The following is an 18,595-nucleotide window of genomic DNA, read 5'->3' as shown; positions in this document are numbered from 1 at the left end:
ACCCATCCACAAAGGTGCCAGGAAGCGCAAGCAGACATGTTCCCCTTAGGAGAGAGGGCTAGACATATGTGACAGGCGGCACTTGTGACCACAGTAGCCAAACAGCACCCTTCTCCCTTCATTCTTCTACTTGGGAGATGAGCAAGCCAATACACTGTTTCTCATCCTCCCTTTCTCCTAGGTGGGTCCACACAGTCCCGGTCCTGTCCTATGAGACCGAAATAGAAATTTGTCCCTGATAAAGGAGGGAAAGTTACAGCTATAGTCATTCTTTATTTCTCTTACACCATCTTCGTGCCTGGAAGGTGGATGCAATACCCAGCATGCACCGCAGCCATCGTGGCATGAGCTCCACACAAAAGGTGGCAGAGCAGAGAGCAGGGAAGAGTGGTTCCTGGACCACATCAGCGAGCTGCTACACCAGCCCTGGGCTGCCTACCTCTGGGCATTTTGCTGTGTGAGAAATATAAACTATAAGCTTAAGTCACCATAACTCAGGCTTTCTGGTTTTTTGCAGCTGAATAGAATCCTTGTGAAAATCCTTCTTTATAATGACCTTTGAAAGGAAAACATCCCATCCAAAAGAGATACGTTACCCACAGTGCCCCTAATAAAATTAAAATGTGGTTCAGAGATTTCTAATACTTGACCTTGTTCTAGACTACTTTTGCCACTCGGTCCTTCTGGCTGACATTTCCTGTTTGCTCACTTTATCAGGCTGGATAAGCTAGGTTATGATGCAGTGACAACCCCCAAAGTCCCTGTGACCACCTGTCTCTGGATTTCTTGCTTTGTGAAAAAAAAACAAACCCCTGTATCTTTAAGCCGCTTTATGACTTTAAGCCACTAAATGACTTTAAGTCATTTTTTTCTGCTCCTGAAAGGTAGGTGCAATCCTAACTGATACAATCTTGCTTATTCTTGAATTTAAAAGGAAAACTTCACATTCAAAGGGATGGTGTTACCTACAATCCCTGAATGTTTTCAGGGTTGTTTTTTTTTTACAAAGGGCTGTCTAGAAAGATGGGTCCATATAATATTCTGTTAAAGGTTTCCAGTGTATTTCCAATGGTCAGCTCCATTCATCTGAAAAAGGAAAAAAAAAAACCTGCTTAAAATGTTTTTTATAATATTTCTGTCCTCTTTCAAAATTGAATACTTTCTCTAAGAAATCCTTTAATAAAAACATAAAACTTTCATTCTCTCATAAAAAAAAATGTCAAGTCTTTTAGGGATACTGGGGCACTTATAGGATAAAATCTGTTGCAAATAAAATGAAGGAAGGGAAAAGAATATACTGTGGTTCTGAAACTTTATAAAAGCCTTAGAGCTACCTATGAGAATACCGTCCTATGCTGGGAATTTTACAGAATGCAGCTCCGGCCTTTCAAGAGGCAAAGCACTTTAGAACAGAGACTCCAACTTGCTCAGCATTAACCTTGACAAATTCAGGTTTTGTCACGTGAATGCCTCCACTCGAGAATTTAGGACCTCGAGCATCCAGATCGAAGAAGGGTGGCAGAAAATTATCTTTATCTCCTTCCTTCTCCTTCCATTTTTTTTATCCCATCCCCATTCTCTCTTTAAATTTTTAACAGATTAAGTGAGTTACTTCGACAAAAAAAAAAAAAAAAATCTAATGAGAAAGTCTCTTCAAAAGCGCTGTCAGATTTCTCGCTTGTCCCCACCTTGCTCCCTGGAAGGACAGCTCTTTGCTTTATGACCATGTATTGATCTCTAATATCTTTCTTGAGCCTTGTCTCTTCTTTGCCTCCTACAGGCAAAGGGTGAGAGTTAGATAATAGGATTAATTTTCCAGACATCTGCACATGTTTTAATGGCCTTTTGAAGTTTGAAAATAGTTTCTCCGAGAGCCCACTACAGGGCTGAAATGCCATTAAGGTCTAGATTGTAACAATACATAACAATCACAGCCATGGCGCTCCGCTTGGCAACGAAAAGAAAGCTAGTTTATTTTAGTGGAGATTCCAGTTAACATACGCTCCTTACCCCACCAGGGCCAGTGCCTCCAGGTTCTGATGGGACGTCAGAGCCACCATCAGATGGAGGGCAAAGTAATGGGGGTTCATAACCATTTTTTTAGCCAAAGACCATTTTTTCAGGTCAGGGAAGTGTATGGTTCCCTTGTCAGAAAAATGCTTTTAAATGCATAAGGTCAAAGACATAGGATTATAAAAGAAACCAATTATATTGAAGTACGGTTACCAAAATTGTGAAAAAAAACATATATGACCTAGTAATACATGTGCTTCATTTCTAAAGCATAAAATAACAAGCTCAAGGGCAGTCTAACTTAAGTTTTTGTTTTGAGACAGAGTCTAGCTCTGTTGCCCGGGCTAGAGTGCAGTGGCGTCATCATAGCTCACTGCAATCTCTAACTCCTGGGCTCAAGAGATCCTCCTGTCTCAGTCTCCTGAGTAGCTGGGACTACAGGCATGTAAGCTAATTTTTCTATTTTTTGTAGAGACAGGGTCTCAGTCTTGTGCAGGCAGATCTCGAGCTCCTGGCCTCAAGCAATCCTTCCACCTCCCGCCCCCAGAGTGCTAGGATGACAGGCGTGAGCCACTGCACCCAGCCTTAGTTTTTAAATAGTGATGCACATACACAATATTTAGAGACAGTTTCAACAACTGTAAGGTGACAAGATGTCTGTGATTTCCGTTCCGTTGGAGACAAAGCCACAAGTTTATACTATTGTAGTCTGATGCCTGCATTCACAATGGAAAGAAATACTAAATCTTAGTTCAAGTTTAGTGAAACTAAAGATGCAGTTTTTCTACTCCAAGTTTACAATTCTGAATTCTGTCCATGGAGCACTGGGCTCTCATGCTAAGAACCCCTGAGAATTTTGTATTGTCAATTTCTTAGAAATTGCAAGTCCATATAGACACAGAACAATTATTTGTATTATTCCTCCCATGCATAGTTTAATATTAATTAACCTTGAGAAAATATTTGGATGAATATGCTTTATATTTGATGTCATTCCGGACCTTTTCTTAGTGAAACACATACCCTGAGTTGTATTCACAGGACTAGGGATGGGTCCTGTGGAGACACTGGTTTTCTCTTGACTGTCTTACAAACAGTTGTGAGGCAAAGTAGCCTTGAAGGGTTTGTTTATCCTTCCTTATGCAGAGCTACTCGGCCAGGTGTTGGAAATCTACAAGAGACACTGGCATTGTCACCTGATCTACCTAGCTGGCCAAGGTAACCACATGAGTGGTACCTGTTTTATAATCTGACATCTGAAGCTCTCTGAAAGGAAAGGAAAAGTGGTTTCAAGTACTGTGAACATTTCTCTTAGGATTCAACATTGGTCTCCCATGGAGCATAGTTTTAACGGAAAATAAGTTCAAATTAACCTCTTTATAAATGTAAATATAGGGGAATTTCTTAACATTTGAGAGAAGTGAGATTTAAAACCAGGAAATTCTTTTTATTTCTTGCAACATACTAGAGGAACTGATTTAGCCTGTCCCATTACATAGTGATAAAGCAGCATTTGATAGCAGCAGCCTATGTGATAAAATGATTATGGCAGCAGTGAGAAAGAATCTAATAAGAGAATTGATCTGCAGATTCCAATTCTGTAGGAGCCAGCATGGATCAACATAAATGTCAATAATGACATCGTATTGAGAACTGCCTAATTCCTTTGGATGATTCTGTAGTCTAGTGACAGATTCAAGAAGTAAATGTGAAAAGGAATTTAAAACTCTCACAATCACTCCATTGACCAGCAGCAGGACACATGGTACTTTGGTGCCACATGATGCAGTCTGTCTTGGTCCTGGATAAAATTAATAAGACAGACATTGTTAAAGGATTTTCATATTTCAAGTTTTGTGTTATCAGTACCATATCGTGATGGTATAATAATGGCTGTTATTAAACTTAGAAATTATATTATAGTTAGACATTGCAGCTTAGGGAGGGGGACAGGAGAAAATTAATGCTCTTGTTTGTTTGTATCTTTGAGAGGCCACGTCTAGACAGTGGAGTGGCAGAGGAAACTGTCAGTTTTCAAGACTGGTCAGGAAAGGTTACATGGAGTAGAATTCTCAAGTTTTCATTTGCCATTTTATACATGCCCTCATTGATTGTCTGCCTAGGGCTTTTACTAAGAACTGCTCTTTAACTCCATAGGTAGCAACAAGACAAGTGTCCTCAAGTTAGCTTCAGGGTCAGGAAAACTGGGACATATTAAGGCCCGTGAGCAGGGCTAGCAAGTAGGGCAGAAATGCTGGCGGGGGCATCGAAGTAAGGCTACAAGACACCAGCTCTGCTCACTTTCCCCGGAGGCCATCTTGTGAGGGAGACCAATGTTCAGGCTCCCTTGTTTCCTCTGCAGGTCGGAGTGCCTTCCGGGGCTCAGCAGCCCTCCTGTGGAGACAGGAAAGGAAACCCACTGAAACAGGCAGGAGCTCACAGCAATGTGCTCCTGACATTCTGATTGCAAAGCAACCTTGGCTCAGCATTGGCAAAACTGACCTTCCCAGAAGTATTTATGCTCCTTTCCCTTGCTGCTTCTGTTTGTTCTGCCTTAGCCGTGGACCCTGTTGCTGACTTCACACTTTCTGGAGTTTGCTACCAAAAGGGTGATTCTTCAGTGGAGGTGATTCTCATATTAATAAGCTCTTTCAGGAGCGACTTTTGATATGCAGTAGCAGGCATTCATTTGGCTTTGCCACTAATTGAGGATAAAGAGGGGAGAAAAAAGCATGTTATTCTGTTATTAAAAAATTGTGTTAAAATTCAGAAGTCCACTCTTACCCCAGTAAGCTCAGCAATGGGAACATGACTAGACCCTTCTGTGATGATGAGATGTCTTTCAGAGCCAAATGATAACCATAAAGGTAACATATCCAGGGTATGAGCCTGAGCAGCCACACGGGGGGTTCAGAGGGCCTTGTCCTTGATTTAATACTCTGCTGTCACCATCTTGAAATTCTTAATATCTTTTTTACAAAGGGCCCCTTGCACTGGGCCCCACAAATTATGTCACTGGTCCTGATAATAGCTAACAGTTTTTAAGCATTTAATGTGTCCCAGGCACGTTAACTAATTGAATCCTTACCACCACCTTATGAATTCAAGAGTTCCATCTCTTGAATTTGAAATCATCAGTAAGCTCTTGTGAGCTAGTATTATTATTATCCCTACAGGAAATGAAGACTCAAAACATGAAGTAGTTTGCCCTAATCACACGATGCCAGGATTTAAACCCAAGATTATGACACCCATGGCCATGTGCTCACCTGCCTCCCTGGGTATGGGTGTAGCAAATGAGGATGGGAGGTAATTTGTGAGACTGAGCCAGGATTTATCCTGAGTGTTTAAAAGCTAATTGTATAGTTATTATCCTCTTTGTCTTAAATATGTCAGCTATAACGGAGGGTTGGGTCCATTGGATTCCAGTCGATTGAAGTACTTATTGATGCAGGGAAATTAGCCACAGCTTGTGGACCAGGACTTTGCTCCAGGATAGATCTTGATGACACACTGGGCTTGGTGATGTCTTCTGTGACTCAACCATTGGCTTTCTGAATATGTGATTCACATTTTACACAATGACTAGATTTTTATGCGCTCAAGTTAGAGCTCATCTTATTTCATTAGTTTTTAATCAGTAGGAAAGGGTTTGTGAAAGACATTTACCATCCCACACCAAACAACTGAACAAAACAATAGAGATTTATATGGAATAAATGTTTTAAATGATTTATTAACATGAAGTATTTGAGGAGAAATATTTGTAGTCTTTAACCCATGGTCTAAGAAAAAAAGTATTGTCTTTAAAACCAGCTGATTACTAACAAGTGTTCAAATCAAACCCTTAATTTTAAAATAATAATTGCTTCTTGGGAATTTGAATTTCCGCATAGTTGCTCAAATGAGTCTAAGAGCAGTTTCTTTTCTCTCTAATGCGCATTTCTTTGTGATAGGTATTTATAGATTCATAACCAATTCCTCTGAAAAATAAGAACTCACTTTTTAGTGTGTATTCTCTGAGGGTGAAAATGCTGTACATGATATAAAGTGAAAGGAAAGCTCAGAGAAAGATTACTTTGCATCTTTGAGGAAAGTTTCTGTCAACGCAGTTTACAAAAATTAATAACTCTTCAGGGATTTGAGAAGATAGAATAATTTTAGGATTATGGTAACTGGTGACTGTCTCAGAAGAAAATAGAGAGATTATGTTATTTATATTTATGCATCAAATATCTGCTTAATACTTCACAATTTCCACCCTAGGAGATTAGGAATTTCTCTTTTTCACCTTCTTTCTCAGTGCCTGGTTCACAAATTCACATTGTTTACCCAAGTCCAGATGGGATTGATTAGAACAAAGTACCTGTGTGGGTAGAATCCGAAGCGAAAGCAGTGGAAACATTGTTTTATGTCTTGCAGAGGATTTGCCTTTTTACTGAATTTTCTGATGCAGTTGTAACTCCCTAATCCATCACACAAATGTCTGTAATATCATATCCATGTTCTTTTCTCTCAGTTGTTGCAGTCAACTTCAGTCAACTCAGAGGATTTGCTGGGGAAACTGTTGAGAATTTTGAGTTGAAACTCTAACACCCTTTCTATCTCAGATTCTGTTTTCAACAGCTTCCTCTAATATGCCTGAAATAAAAAGCCCACAAAATTGAAGTTTAAATATAGAATATATTTAGCAAACTAATAGAAAAATAAAAATAAATCCACTTGACTTGATGAATCCTACGTAATAGCTGGAAACTGCCGTTTGCCAAGAAATGATTTAGCTCAGTGAAATGTATTTTGCAGCTAATCCTTTAATGTCTGTTTTACATATTACCCTTCCCACTGTTAATATTGAACAATATTGTAAGCTAGTAATTTTATGCCCTATATTTCAAATTGCTATTAGGAAGCCATATAAATAACAATTTTCCACCGCTTGTTTATAATACCATGAGGCATTTCTTACCATGGGGTAAAGTAACAGTGGATTTAAAAAACTACTTTGGGGATAAAGCTACAGGAAAACCATGATGCAGATCTGTAGCAACAAAGCCTATAAGGCAAACCAAATTAATAAGTTTGAAACCCTGATAATGCACAAGTTAGTATTAACTATCAAGGGAAGTAAGACAATGGGCTTTCATTGAACATTCAGCCAGAGATTGCACTTGTGTAATACATCTTCACAAATGTTGTAAAATGAATGGGACTTGAAAATCTTGTCCTATTAAAACCAGGACATTGAGCTGTAAAATGCAGATGAGTTCACATCACAGAAGTCATTTTTGTCAACACTCTGATCTCTTTCCTCTCCCAACCCCCATGCCATGAAGTGCTGTGAGAGTGAATATCGCAGCCTGTGAAGGTCCCGGTGGTTATGTAATCTCCCAGACTCTGAATTTCATTTGTTCTAATCTTTCCTTTAATAATGTAAGGAAGCACCCATCTTATAAATAATTCTACATGACTTTTTTTTTTTGGTTCTCTAGAACACTGACAAGGCATTTTTCCCTTCTTTGGAGGTTATCTTCCAGTGCTGACACTGATCGCTTGATTTTAATGTCTCCTCGTAGTAGTTCCAAGAACAGAGCAGGGCCCAGGTATGGTTTCCGGGAAACTGTCTGGATAATACATGGAACCCTTTGGCATCACAGGGGAGGACTCACACCGTGTCTTCAGGATTAACAATTACACACCTCTGAAGTGTTGGCAGCTCTTTGCATGGTTTTAGCATGCAGCGTAACTGAGGGCCCTAGATTGACCACCACCCCTTTTGGGAAGGAGCCCACCAAGAAGGCGTAAAAGCTGTATCAGTGTCCCCTCTGTCTACATTTCCTCCCGTACACCATTGGCAGTCTATTCTTCTAGAACTTTTCTTTCTGAACATAGATAAGGGTATTGGAGGCCCATAGCCAAGTTCAGCATTAGGGAAAAATGTGAGTAGACAAAGGAGTAGAGGGAAAGCGTGTATTGTGGAGAGCCTGATGGATTCAGATCCCAGCTCTGCTACTTATTTGTTCACTGTGTGACTTGACCCAAGTTCCTGATTGCTGAGAAATCTCTCTCACCATTCCCCTGTTTGAATTCACCTCTGTGGTCTTGCTAGACATTTTCCAGAAAACGATCACATTCTCTGTCATCCCTGGACCTTTGCATATGCTCTGCCCAGAAGGACCTTTCTTTCTTTTATGGCTCCTGCTATGGCATGAATGTTTACTTCTCCCCAAAATTCATTTATTGAAGCCCTCACCCCCAGGCATGGTATTAGGAGGTGGGGACTTTGAGAGGTGATTGGATCATGAGGGTGGGGCCCTGATGAATGGATTAGTGCCCTTATAAAAGGGGCCTTGGAAAGCTGCCTTGTCCTTCCACCATGGGAGGACACAGCAGGAAGGTGCCGTCTATGAACCAGGAAGCAGGATGTCACCAAACAATCTGCCATCACCTTAATCTTGACTTCTTGGCCTCCAAAGCTGTGAGAAATAAATTTTTAATGTTTATAAGCCACCCATTTTACAGTATTTTGTTTTAGCAGCTGAATGGACTAAGACAGCCACTTCACCTGAATAACCATTTCTTGTTCATAACATCTCTCAGCTATGTGAAGACTTAGCTATGGCATCCCTAGGAAAGCATCCAATAGCCCCCTGCTGAGGGCTCACATGGCATAATACATCAAAGGTGCCTGGTCAGCTTGTCCTTATATGAGCACATTGGTGGCACGGACTATGTTTGTCCACCATCATGCCCCAACATCTAAACCTGGATAAGATGACATAGTGGCAGAGGGTGAGGTTCAGTAGGGGCAGCCCTAAAGTCCATATCCAGGTACAAATCCTTGACTTAAACAGTTACTTAACCCCTCTTGTTCTTTAGTTTTCCCATCTGAAAAACGAAGGTGGTAATACTTTCTACAGTAAGGTGATTGTAATGATTAAATAAGAAACATTTAGCACAGCACCTAGCATGTAGTGAGCACTCTATAAATGTTTGCTCTTTTTCTTCCTAGTTTTACGTTTCAGCTAGGTCCAGATTTATATATGAAATTGTGTATTCCTATAAAGAATGTAGAGATCTAAGAAGGAAACTAAAACATCAATAATACCAATCATAATACTAATGATAACAGTGATGAAATGATAATTAGGAAAGTATGTATGTTTTTGAATAAATGAATGAATGATATCTGAGTCTAACAAGTGAAGATATCATATTGTATTTAAAGGCATTTCCTTTTTTTTAACTCTATGCAGTTCATTTTATCATCTAATTAATTTATATTGTTATTTTAGTAAATTGTCTATAACAAACCATCATTAACCAGATTTAATTGGGCAGAATTAAGCGTTCATAAACCCTGCAGTCAGACTCCCTGGGGTTCAAGCGCTATTTATGTGACCCTAGGCAAGATTTTATAGCTCTGTACCTCAGTTTTGTCACCTGTAAGATAGGGACTGATAATAGTTCTTATTGTGGATTGTGATGAGGATTGAAAAGGATAATATATGTGAAACACATACTTAGTGCTAAAAAGGGCTCAATAAGTGTTCACAGCTGTTATTATTATTATCTTTTCCTCAATTATCTGCCTCTAAAGAAGAACTTGGGCAGGAAAATCACCAAGGCAACATAGTTCATCTGATTAGAGTTGACCAAATTATGGGCTTAGTGCTTAGGGAGAAATAAGCTACTTCCATTGCGCTTGCCTCATAAAAGACACTATTGATGACTATCAGTTCACTCATGTCATAGAAACAGCAAACAAAATGTGGTAGAAAGAGTTTGAAATTAGAAGGAAGGTAGATCTGGGAGAGAATGCTGGCTCTACCACTTCTGGAATATATATATATATATAGCCTTTTGACTTCAGATACCTTCCTTAGCTTCTTCATCCCTAAACACTAAGATAACAGCTTCTTCCGCACAGTAGCTTGAAGATTCATGAGATAAACTGAGGCAAGGGACTTCACACAGTGTCTCTTTCCCGAATGGAGCGAAGGGTAATTCATTTCTTCTTAATGAAGGCACATTGAATTCCAGTGGCCATCAATGCTGTTTCCAATAGGTCTGGCAAAAAATAGAAGCTCAAGTTTTGGGTTTTTTTTTTCTCCCAATCTATTTAGTTTGGTGAAATCAGAGGGAAAAAATTTCCCCCACGTGTAAAAAGCAAAAGCCTCAGAAAGTCAGAACTTTTCAAAAATAAAGCTTGATTAAAAATGTAAAATGCAGTGTAGATAATTTTACAAAACAGCGGGGGCAATTGGAAAGCACTTATTAAAGTACCTGTTAAAGTAATTAGTGATGAAAATGGAAATTTCAGGACACTTCTGTATCTCTTAGATCCAAGAATAGGCTCAGGCTGTGCTGAATCACTTCCTCCCTCAGATCTGATTCACAGAAAATGACAAAAGGGAAGCTTCAAAGAGTCTTCGACTTGGCAAGCAAATGTGAACCGCTTGCTCTTAGGCTCTGCCCTGCCTAACTGGTCTCATTGCCCTGCCATGGGAGGCTGAACCCTGCATCCTTTTTCTCAACATTCTGTCACTTTGCTCTTACAGCTGAAGTTCCTGGTTCTTTTTTGTTGTTGTTGTTTTGTGTAAAGATTTCAAACCAAGAGATTTGGGAGCTTGGCAGTGAGAGCTAAGTCCCTATCGCACAGAATCTTATCTTTCAGTATTTAACTGTGTTGTGAACACACTTACCCCCACCTCCACCCCCAGAGCACTCTTACTCTACTATCATCTCTTTTGCATGCTCTACCCAAGAATTCTTATGTTTTGCTTTTTTTCTCATTTGTGTGTTTGGGCTCCTCATTGATAGCATAAGCTCCATTAATGAGCTTTCTTGAGTCTGTCATAGTTCATAGTCAGGACTCTGAACACAAAATAGTAGATGCCTCATAAATGCTTCTCTCGAAGGTGAGGTCTGCTCTTTTCCTCCTTATCCATCTTCCTGCTGGTCCTCACCCTGCAGGTGCTAAGGGCACTGCTGATGGAATTGCGGCAGATTGGAGGGTTCCAGATACTCTAGGCAGCCGTCTAAGCTGTAGAGACCCCAAATAAACTTCCTGGTCGTCAAACCAAATGCTGTTCCCTTAGGCAGCCGCTAGATAATCAGGTTGTCATGGTAGCAGGGACCCTTGAAGAAGGTTTCGAATATAGCTGTGGAATAATTGTCTCAGAAGCATTGTGTAACCTTCCATCCCAGAGAGGTGGAAAAGTGGCTGTAGACCCATATCATTTGCCAAGGCACCGTCCAAAACAAAACAGAATGAACTCAGGGCACCTAAACAGTGATATGCAAGACAAGTTCAAAGTTGTCAGGAAAAATAATAATTGTAGCAGAGACTGTTATACATAGATGGCTTAAAAAATTAGCTGTAAAAATTTCAGACTCTATAGTGAGACCAAATTTTGATGGACATATTTTTTTTTAAAGGGCCTCTAGGAGAACATTCCAAAGACACATTCTTTGTGTCACGTCAGCAGGATGGCAGGATGCAGATATTATGTTTTGTCTTTGTATCCCAAAATGGAAATAATGGCATAATTAATTAAACATCAGCTTTTATCCAAAAAGATTTTGTCCTGGGCTCAAATTTTTGTGAATCTTAGAAATGACCATATAATACTCAGTTATATAATATGCAGTTATATAATATCCTGTTTTATAATAAATTCTTAATGGAATAGAATGAAACCTGTGAACTGTGGACTCAGGGATCTGACACAATCTTTCTTGATGGGATTTAGAAGGGCTGATGAAAACATCGCATTTCTGTGTATGGCAAAAATGTAAGTCTAGTATGTGAATAAGGCAAAATTGGAGTGTTGTTTTTTGGTTTTTTGGTTTTTTTTTTTTGCGGGGAGGAGATCATTTAGTGAGTAAAGCTTCCATAGAAAAATTATTTTCATCAGGCTCCAAGTTATTTTAGAAAATTTCCTTGAACTTCTTTTTAGAGATCTCTTTACGCACACTTGTGAAAATTGCCATATTACCCGACAGAAGGAGCAAAGCTTGTTCACCTGGTTACGTCTAGTTCAGGTCCAAATTAAACACTTCTCTTAAATATATACCAAATCCGCCACAAATGTTTTGTACCCCTGTAACAGAAGATAGGCAGAAAGGTGAACTCACAGGAAATTGTAGGAAGTTAACAATAAGGCAAGATGCCCAGAAGATTCCGTTCTAACCCACTCCAGGCTTACTTCCGTTGAGGTGGGATTAAAAGGAATGACGCCCTGGGCTCAGGCCAGCCTCAGGCTGAGTGGAGGGAGCAGGAAGGGCCCTCGGAAGCTTTCTGGAAGCTGGGAGGTAAGAGCAGCTCTCCAAAGTGGAGGCAGAGATACTCGAAAACAAAACTAAAGCTGAAAAAGCAGTTAAGTTCTTCATCCAACAAAGCAGCCTAGGATACAAGCCGTTAGATTTGAGAGAAGGTGATTCCTAAACAAGCCCGAGTCCAAGTGAGCAAACCAGCCACGATGGGCGAGGGCGGCGGAGCTCAGCAAGACAGCGGGCAGGAGTGACCAGGGCAGCTGCCAACATTCCCTCTCCTGGGGCAGGCGCTGAATAGTTCAAACCTCTCTTTTATATAGATATTTGGCTTTTAATAGTCAGAGCAGAGAATAATTATTGCATGATTCTAGTATTAAATTAATTCTCTCATCAAATCTGAATGAAGAGAAGGGAGCCATGTTGAAATGCTTCTTTTTATGCTGTCCTCTTTGCTTCTAAAGCTGACTTAATAACTTCTGAAATCCTGACATGAAAAAATCCACACATTCCTTTTTAACCTTTAGGAAGTACATCAGCGAATACAAAAGCTGCTCATCGCTCTTTTACTTGATTCGTCCAGCGTGGTCTCCCACGCTGCTCCAATTTTTTAGACGAAGATCTGTTTATTAACCTCACCTTGTGTCACTGCATGAGGACTCAGTGTGTTTCTGGCCTTACCTTCCTTAAAGTTGAGAATCATGATGGTGCTCAGTAAAAGCCTAGATGGAGAATTGTGTGAAATGCAGCAGGCCTTCACTGAGCATCTGAGGAATGCAACGTGATGGTAAACACTGGCCTGAAAGGCTCAGGCACGCCTCCCTCTCCAGTTCCTTCTGCTGTCATTAGCTGGAGAGCTCCAGAATCAGTCACCACTGCCCTGAAGGGGCCTCTCCACCTTCATTCTGTCAAAGGACAGCCAGTTCTTGGCACAGTCTTACTTGTATGGGAACTATAACAAGTGACTCGTGTGTGCCTTATAATTTAAGAAATCACCCACCACCCCATTTATGACAGTAAGTTGGTGTAATGCTGTGTGGATTTCAGCATACTGTCTTATTTGTTGTCCCTTCTTACTGTGACAATGCCCACCTCCACCTGTGGTGGTGGATTAAGTAGCCACCTCCATCTTTCTGAAACAGGTGATAGAGAAGTTTGATTACATTCCTGGGATCCTACAAAGCCTCAACAGGGCTGGAACCTCTTCCTTCTTCCCTCTCCCATGCAGACCTTACCTGTTTCAATAGAGGGCACTGACCCATTTGGAGAAAAATGACTGAAACGTAACATCATTTAGGAGGGTGGGTTTTTCCACGCACGTATTCAGGCAGTGAGCAAAAGGGTGACATCATACATCTGAGAAGAAGTGAAGTGCAATCATGAACTGAATAAGAAGTCAGAGAGCTGATCTATAGAGGAGTCTTCCCCCAAATCATGTGATTTACCACTCAAAATCATTTCTTTTGTGGAATGTCATTTCCCATAACTTCTGGTACTGTTCGCATATTGATAAATGTATTCGCGAGTCTCACAACATTCTGATTCTTTTGGTACTCTCTCAATCTTTTAAACTTACATGTGGGTGGGGAAAATATAAAGACATCATTTTGTTTATAGACTACAACAATCATTAACTGGCTACTTACTGAGTATGGTACGTTGTGTCAGGTCCTGGGGATGAGAACAATTCTTTTTCCCCTAGAAACTCAGATTCTAGGGGGATCTGCAGATAAGGATTATAAAAATTGTCCAGAAACAATGCCATGGTTCTGATCACTTATTGTTGTCTTAGCTCGGTTGGAGATTTATTCCCTTTTTTATGAAAATACCTCCACAAACACAAAGTGAGAGAAACAAGGGTATTGGTGTGAGGCAAGTAGTGATTTGAAGGTCCACTGTCTACCCACAACAGAAAAAATACCTTTGTCCCTGCGGAAGGGTGGGGCACAGGCCTACTACCACAGTGCTCTTCCTTCAGCAGGTGCTGAATAAATGTTTGTTGAGTAACTAACTAACCAAGTACACAGGGCTCTCATGGAAGGTCAGCCTAAAGAGAGTCAAATGGGAACAGAACAAATGCCATTCATTTAATGGAGTTTATGGTCCCTGCCAACAATATGGTAGATCTGCTGGGACCAAGTGACCTGTGGGGCAAGTCCTGCTCTCTAAGACCATCCTAGCATTGCTTAGTAGCAAAGACTCTAAGGCGTTTCTTGGATCAAGATCAGTATGCAGCAGGGCTTCTCCAGGGAGGAGAAAGAGTAGAAAAACTTTTCAGAGGTGAGGAAGGCATGCTTAGCCACATTATTTACTTACCCCATTAGATTTTTTTTTAGTGTCTGAAGTCACAAAAGTTGTAACCAAGACAAACCAGGCTACAAGTACCATTTTTAAAATGTCATCAGCCTAGCAGAAACATTAGACAAGTTTTATTGTATTTCCAATTAAGCAGATCAAATTTAATGTCCACAGAAAAGCCTTAGTAATTAGTATAAAGATTAATATAGTAAAATGTCTCTGGTTTAGCAGGCCTCCCAAGCAAAATTGAAATAAAGAATTCAGTATATGATTGAAAAGCACGTGAATATTAATGCACAAAATCCTCCAAGTCCCCAGATCCCTGATGCAATTATTTTCTATTCACATTAATTGTTCCTAACAGATGACATTAATGACTTTGAGTTAAAATGTGTCCAAGGGAAGATTTCACAAGATCAATGCTGTTTAGAAATAAGATCACTTTTATAATTATCTGCTCAGATTTTAACCACTGCTCAACATAATAAGGTTAGCTTGGTGATTGGTTTTTTAATGTGAATATCAAAAGTTAATTTTCATACTAGCCAATAAGTATTTGGGATATTCACATTTTTTTCTACTACTTATTGCTCCCTACTAATTTTCCAAGGCAGAGTGACAAACTATAAAAGCATGATTACTTTTTATAAAGTAAAATTCACATATGTACTCATATGTATATGGAACGCTGATAAACTAAAGTAAACTTTTTTGAATTAAGACGTGTAGTATCTAATCTGAAAATGTCAACTCTTGTGAGTTTTAGCTGTCTAAGGCAGGACTTTGAAACAATTAAATTATCGCTATTGGATGTTTCTGCTTCGTTTTACCTAGAAACTTCACTCACGCATCTTAGATCTTTCATCTGGAGATTTGCTTTCAGAAGTGGAAAGAAGCAGAAGTTTGACACAGTCACGAACTGATGTTGAGCTGCACGTGAGTTTTCCAGTTGCCTTCAGAACCCTTGTTTAGATTGTTATTTTCCTTCTATCAAATATGATGTCACAAGTGAACCATAAAGTGCATCCTTGAAGCATTGTCAGGCAGATAAAAATACCTTCCTTTCTTGTGTTCTCCGAAATTCAATATCATGTCCCCCAGCTGATATAGTAAGCAGAAAGTGTCACTCTCGGCAAAAATATCATAAATCTTGGCTTTGTCCCCAAGATACCTTTTTGGGTATTGATTATATCTCAAAGTCTTTGAGAAATGGCCAAAGAGCTTTTTATTAAAACCCATGTCCCATATTATTCATCCTACTTTTATGATATATTATGTATGAACTTTTAAAAATTCATGGGCTCTGCATTTTTTTCTTTAGCTAGGGTTAGCTTTGTGCTTATTTGGCAAAACTTTAACCAGCATGGCTTTTAACTCTCATTGACGTAAAAAGAGTAACTTGAAAAAACACAATAGCCAAATAAATATATAATGAAAAATGTTAGATTTAAAAATGACATGAACATTTGTGAATAACTGGTTTTTAATTTTACTGTATAATTTTGTCAGTATATAATTGATAGGATATTAAAGGTAAATATTCTTGAGTTATATTGGAATTAAATTTCAGTAGAAAGCTGTCACTTGAAACATTCATAAAGACCTTATGACATTTAATCTATAGTATGGCCTTAAGGTCAGGAATTTTATAAGCATGCAATTCTTATTTTTAAGTGTGCAGAATGAAACTCTGGGCTTCGTTCTGTCTCTCTCTCTCTCTCTCTCTCTCTCTCTCTCTCGTTAAACTAAAACTATAGATTTTATACTGCATTTCTCACAGTAAAGATTTTAAAGCATGTAAGCCATTCAGGGTGATAATCTAAAATAAACAGTGAGAAAAGTATACTTTGGATAGTACAAATAGCATGTATTTTGCAAATTAAATCAACATAATTAAGATGATGTTGCAGTGGAAGCCAATATACATTTTGTGACAAAGAAGAATTTTAAGAATAATCATTATCTATTACCACTAACAGCTATGCCCAGTGGGAGTCATGGAGTTCTCTGTATTTCTGGGAGTTCTGCTCACTCTCACGGGTCTTACTTGGCATTGTGGCATAATGGCTAGGACTTGGGCCTGGCATCAGAATGCTCTATTGGCTGGGTGACTTTGGGCAAGCTGTGAAAACCTCAGCGCCTCAGTTTTCCCATTTATGAAATGAGAATAATGATATTTCTTTTCTATTTCAGAGAGTGGGGGGGGGATTAAATGAGATAATACATGAACTGTATGTAACACTGTGCCTGCTAACAATATTGAGACAATAACAAGACCTCTGTTGTTTTAGCCCTCTTCTGTTCTCCTTTAATATGTGGCATCATGCCACAGCCACAGAAAAACATGGCAGAGGTGGAAATGATAACTGAGAAAGGTATCTACAAATATCGCACACATCAGTGATCCCTGGAAACAAAGCACACCCATTTTTGGCTACTGCACAACAGTTGTTTTACTGCTTATGTGCAAGGCATCAGATTATGACAGCATCTCAAGAAGTGTAAAACGGGGTATTTTGGGAAGACTATGAACTGATGGCTTCATTGAAGAGCAAAGACCACATATATATGTTTTTTTTTAAAAAAAAAAACATGTTTAATAATGGTAGCAACACCTAAAAGTACCTAATAAGCATTACCATATGCCAGAGGCTGTTCAGTTTTCACTGCGATCTTATGTAGTAGGTGCTGTCATTCTCTCCATTTACAAAGAAAGAAACTGAGGCACAGAAGGGTTAAGTAATTTTCCCAAGCACAAAGAGCTATCAAGTGGAAGAGCCAGAATGTAAACCTCATAAATAGCCACAGAGTTCAAGTGCTCAACCACGGAACAGTGATTGACTGAAGTAGATAATCCTACATGATAATCACACATTGATGCAGGAAACTGTAGGAGAAATGAGCTCACTTTGAAGCCATTATATCAGGTAGCCCTTATTAAATTCAGACATTGATTGTCCAAGGTGGGGGAAGGTGGGATCATTTCCCCATGGGGAGAAGTGGCCCCTTCCTCCTCTTTGTGAGGAATTACCCTGTACCCAGCCCCTACATGTCCACACACACCCTCCCCAAGTCACTGGCCCATGGATGGGCTCAGCCATCCCCCTTATCTGGCTCAGCACAGCCCAGCTCGGACTGTGAGATGTCGCACAGTGCTGCCAAGGATCCACACGAGAGACAGGCTCCTCTAATAGCCTCTCCTAGAGGTTTGCTACGCAGAGCACAGGTCATAGAATAGCAGCATCGAAGTACCTGGGAACTTGTAAAAAGTACTACATCCATCTCCAGGTCCTCCCTCGGAATTACTGAGTCAGAATCTGCATTTTAACAAGACCCCCTTGTGATTCATGTGCACATTAAGTGTGGAAAGTTTGTCTTAGAGGACACCTGTCTGCTTAACCATCCCTGCCTGCCTGCATGTGGCATTGGCACACCTTTTCCACCTCCCTTGGGTATCCTCCATCACATCTGGGCATCTCAAGTTCAAGGCCAAAGGAGAGGCAGCAGTTCCTTCCTGATGTACCCCATCCTCTGAGTTCTAGTTTCCCAGTTTCCCGTCATCTTAATCCGGCACCTATTCAGGAGGTATACACATGCGTGATGCCTGGAAAAGTGTGCTTATTCATTAAAGGGGGCCTCGGAATTGAGTTGAGTTGTAAAAGTAGGTATAATTTTGATAGATGTATTGGGAAAGGATAGGTGGGAAAGACAGAGGGAATTACTTACAATAGCTCAGTATTTTGGGAAAAGGCAAAATGTACATTGTAATCAAAAACTGAGCAGAGGGTGAAAAGGCCATTGGAGAAGTTTAGGTCTGAATAGCCTGGCAGGATGCAAACACACACTCTGTCTCTCTGAAGAACAGACACACCTGTCAGAGCAGAGGCAGTCCTAAATAACAACCCCACTCTGCTTACTAAAACAACACAACATGAGAGAACAGGATGGGGGCAATGGAAAGCACACAGGTACAAGTGGAGCCTAAGTGATATTTCTGAAAGCACATTCCAGA

General features: G+C 39.9%; 1 protein-coding gene and 1 long non-coding RNA gene across 2 annotated transcripts in view; one reads left to right on the top strand and one right to left on the bottom strand.

Annotated features, from left to right (window-relative positions):
• The window catches only part of NCKAP5 (NCK associated protein 5), a 919,491-nt gene that overhangs the window by 786,041 nt on the left and 114,855 nt on the right, over positions 1–18,595 (top strand). The window contains exon 11 of the mRNA XM_012740059.2: positions 15,418–15,519. Coding sequence (XP_012595513.2) covers positions 15,418–15,519 — 102 coding nt within the window. The remainder of the gene's footprint in view (positions 1–15,417; positions 15,520–18,595) is intronic.
• On the bottom strand, positions 767–15,518 carry LOC105857609 (uncharacterized). Its single transcript, XR_001147761.3, has 6 exons — positions 15,431–15,518; positions 6,380–6,654; positions 4,516–4,714; positions 4,315–4,407; positions 3,747–3,814; positions 767–1,086 (listed from the first exon to the last, which is right to left on the bottom strand). It is a non-coding gene; the product is annotated as an uncharacterized LOC105857609 (long non-coding RNA).

The sequence above is a fragment of the Microcebus murinus genome, chromosome 8 (assembly GCF_040939455.1).
Source record: "Microcebus murinus isolate Inina chromosome 8, M.murinus_Inina_mat1.0, whole genome shotgun sequence".
In the NCBI taxonomy this organism is placed as follows: domain Eukaryota; kingdom Metazoa; phylum Chordata; class Mammalia; order Primates; family Cheirogaleidae; genus Microcebus; species Microcebus murinus.
This window is presented reverse-complemented; position numbering and strand designations above follow the sequence as displayed.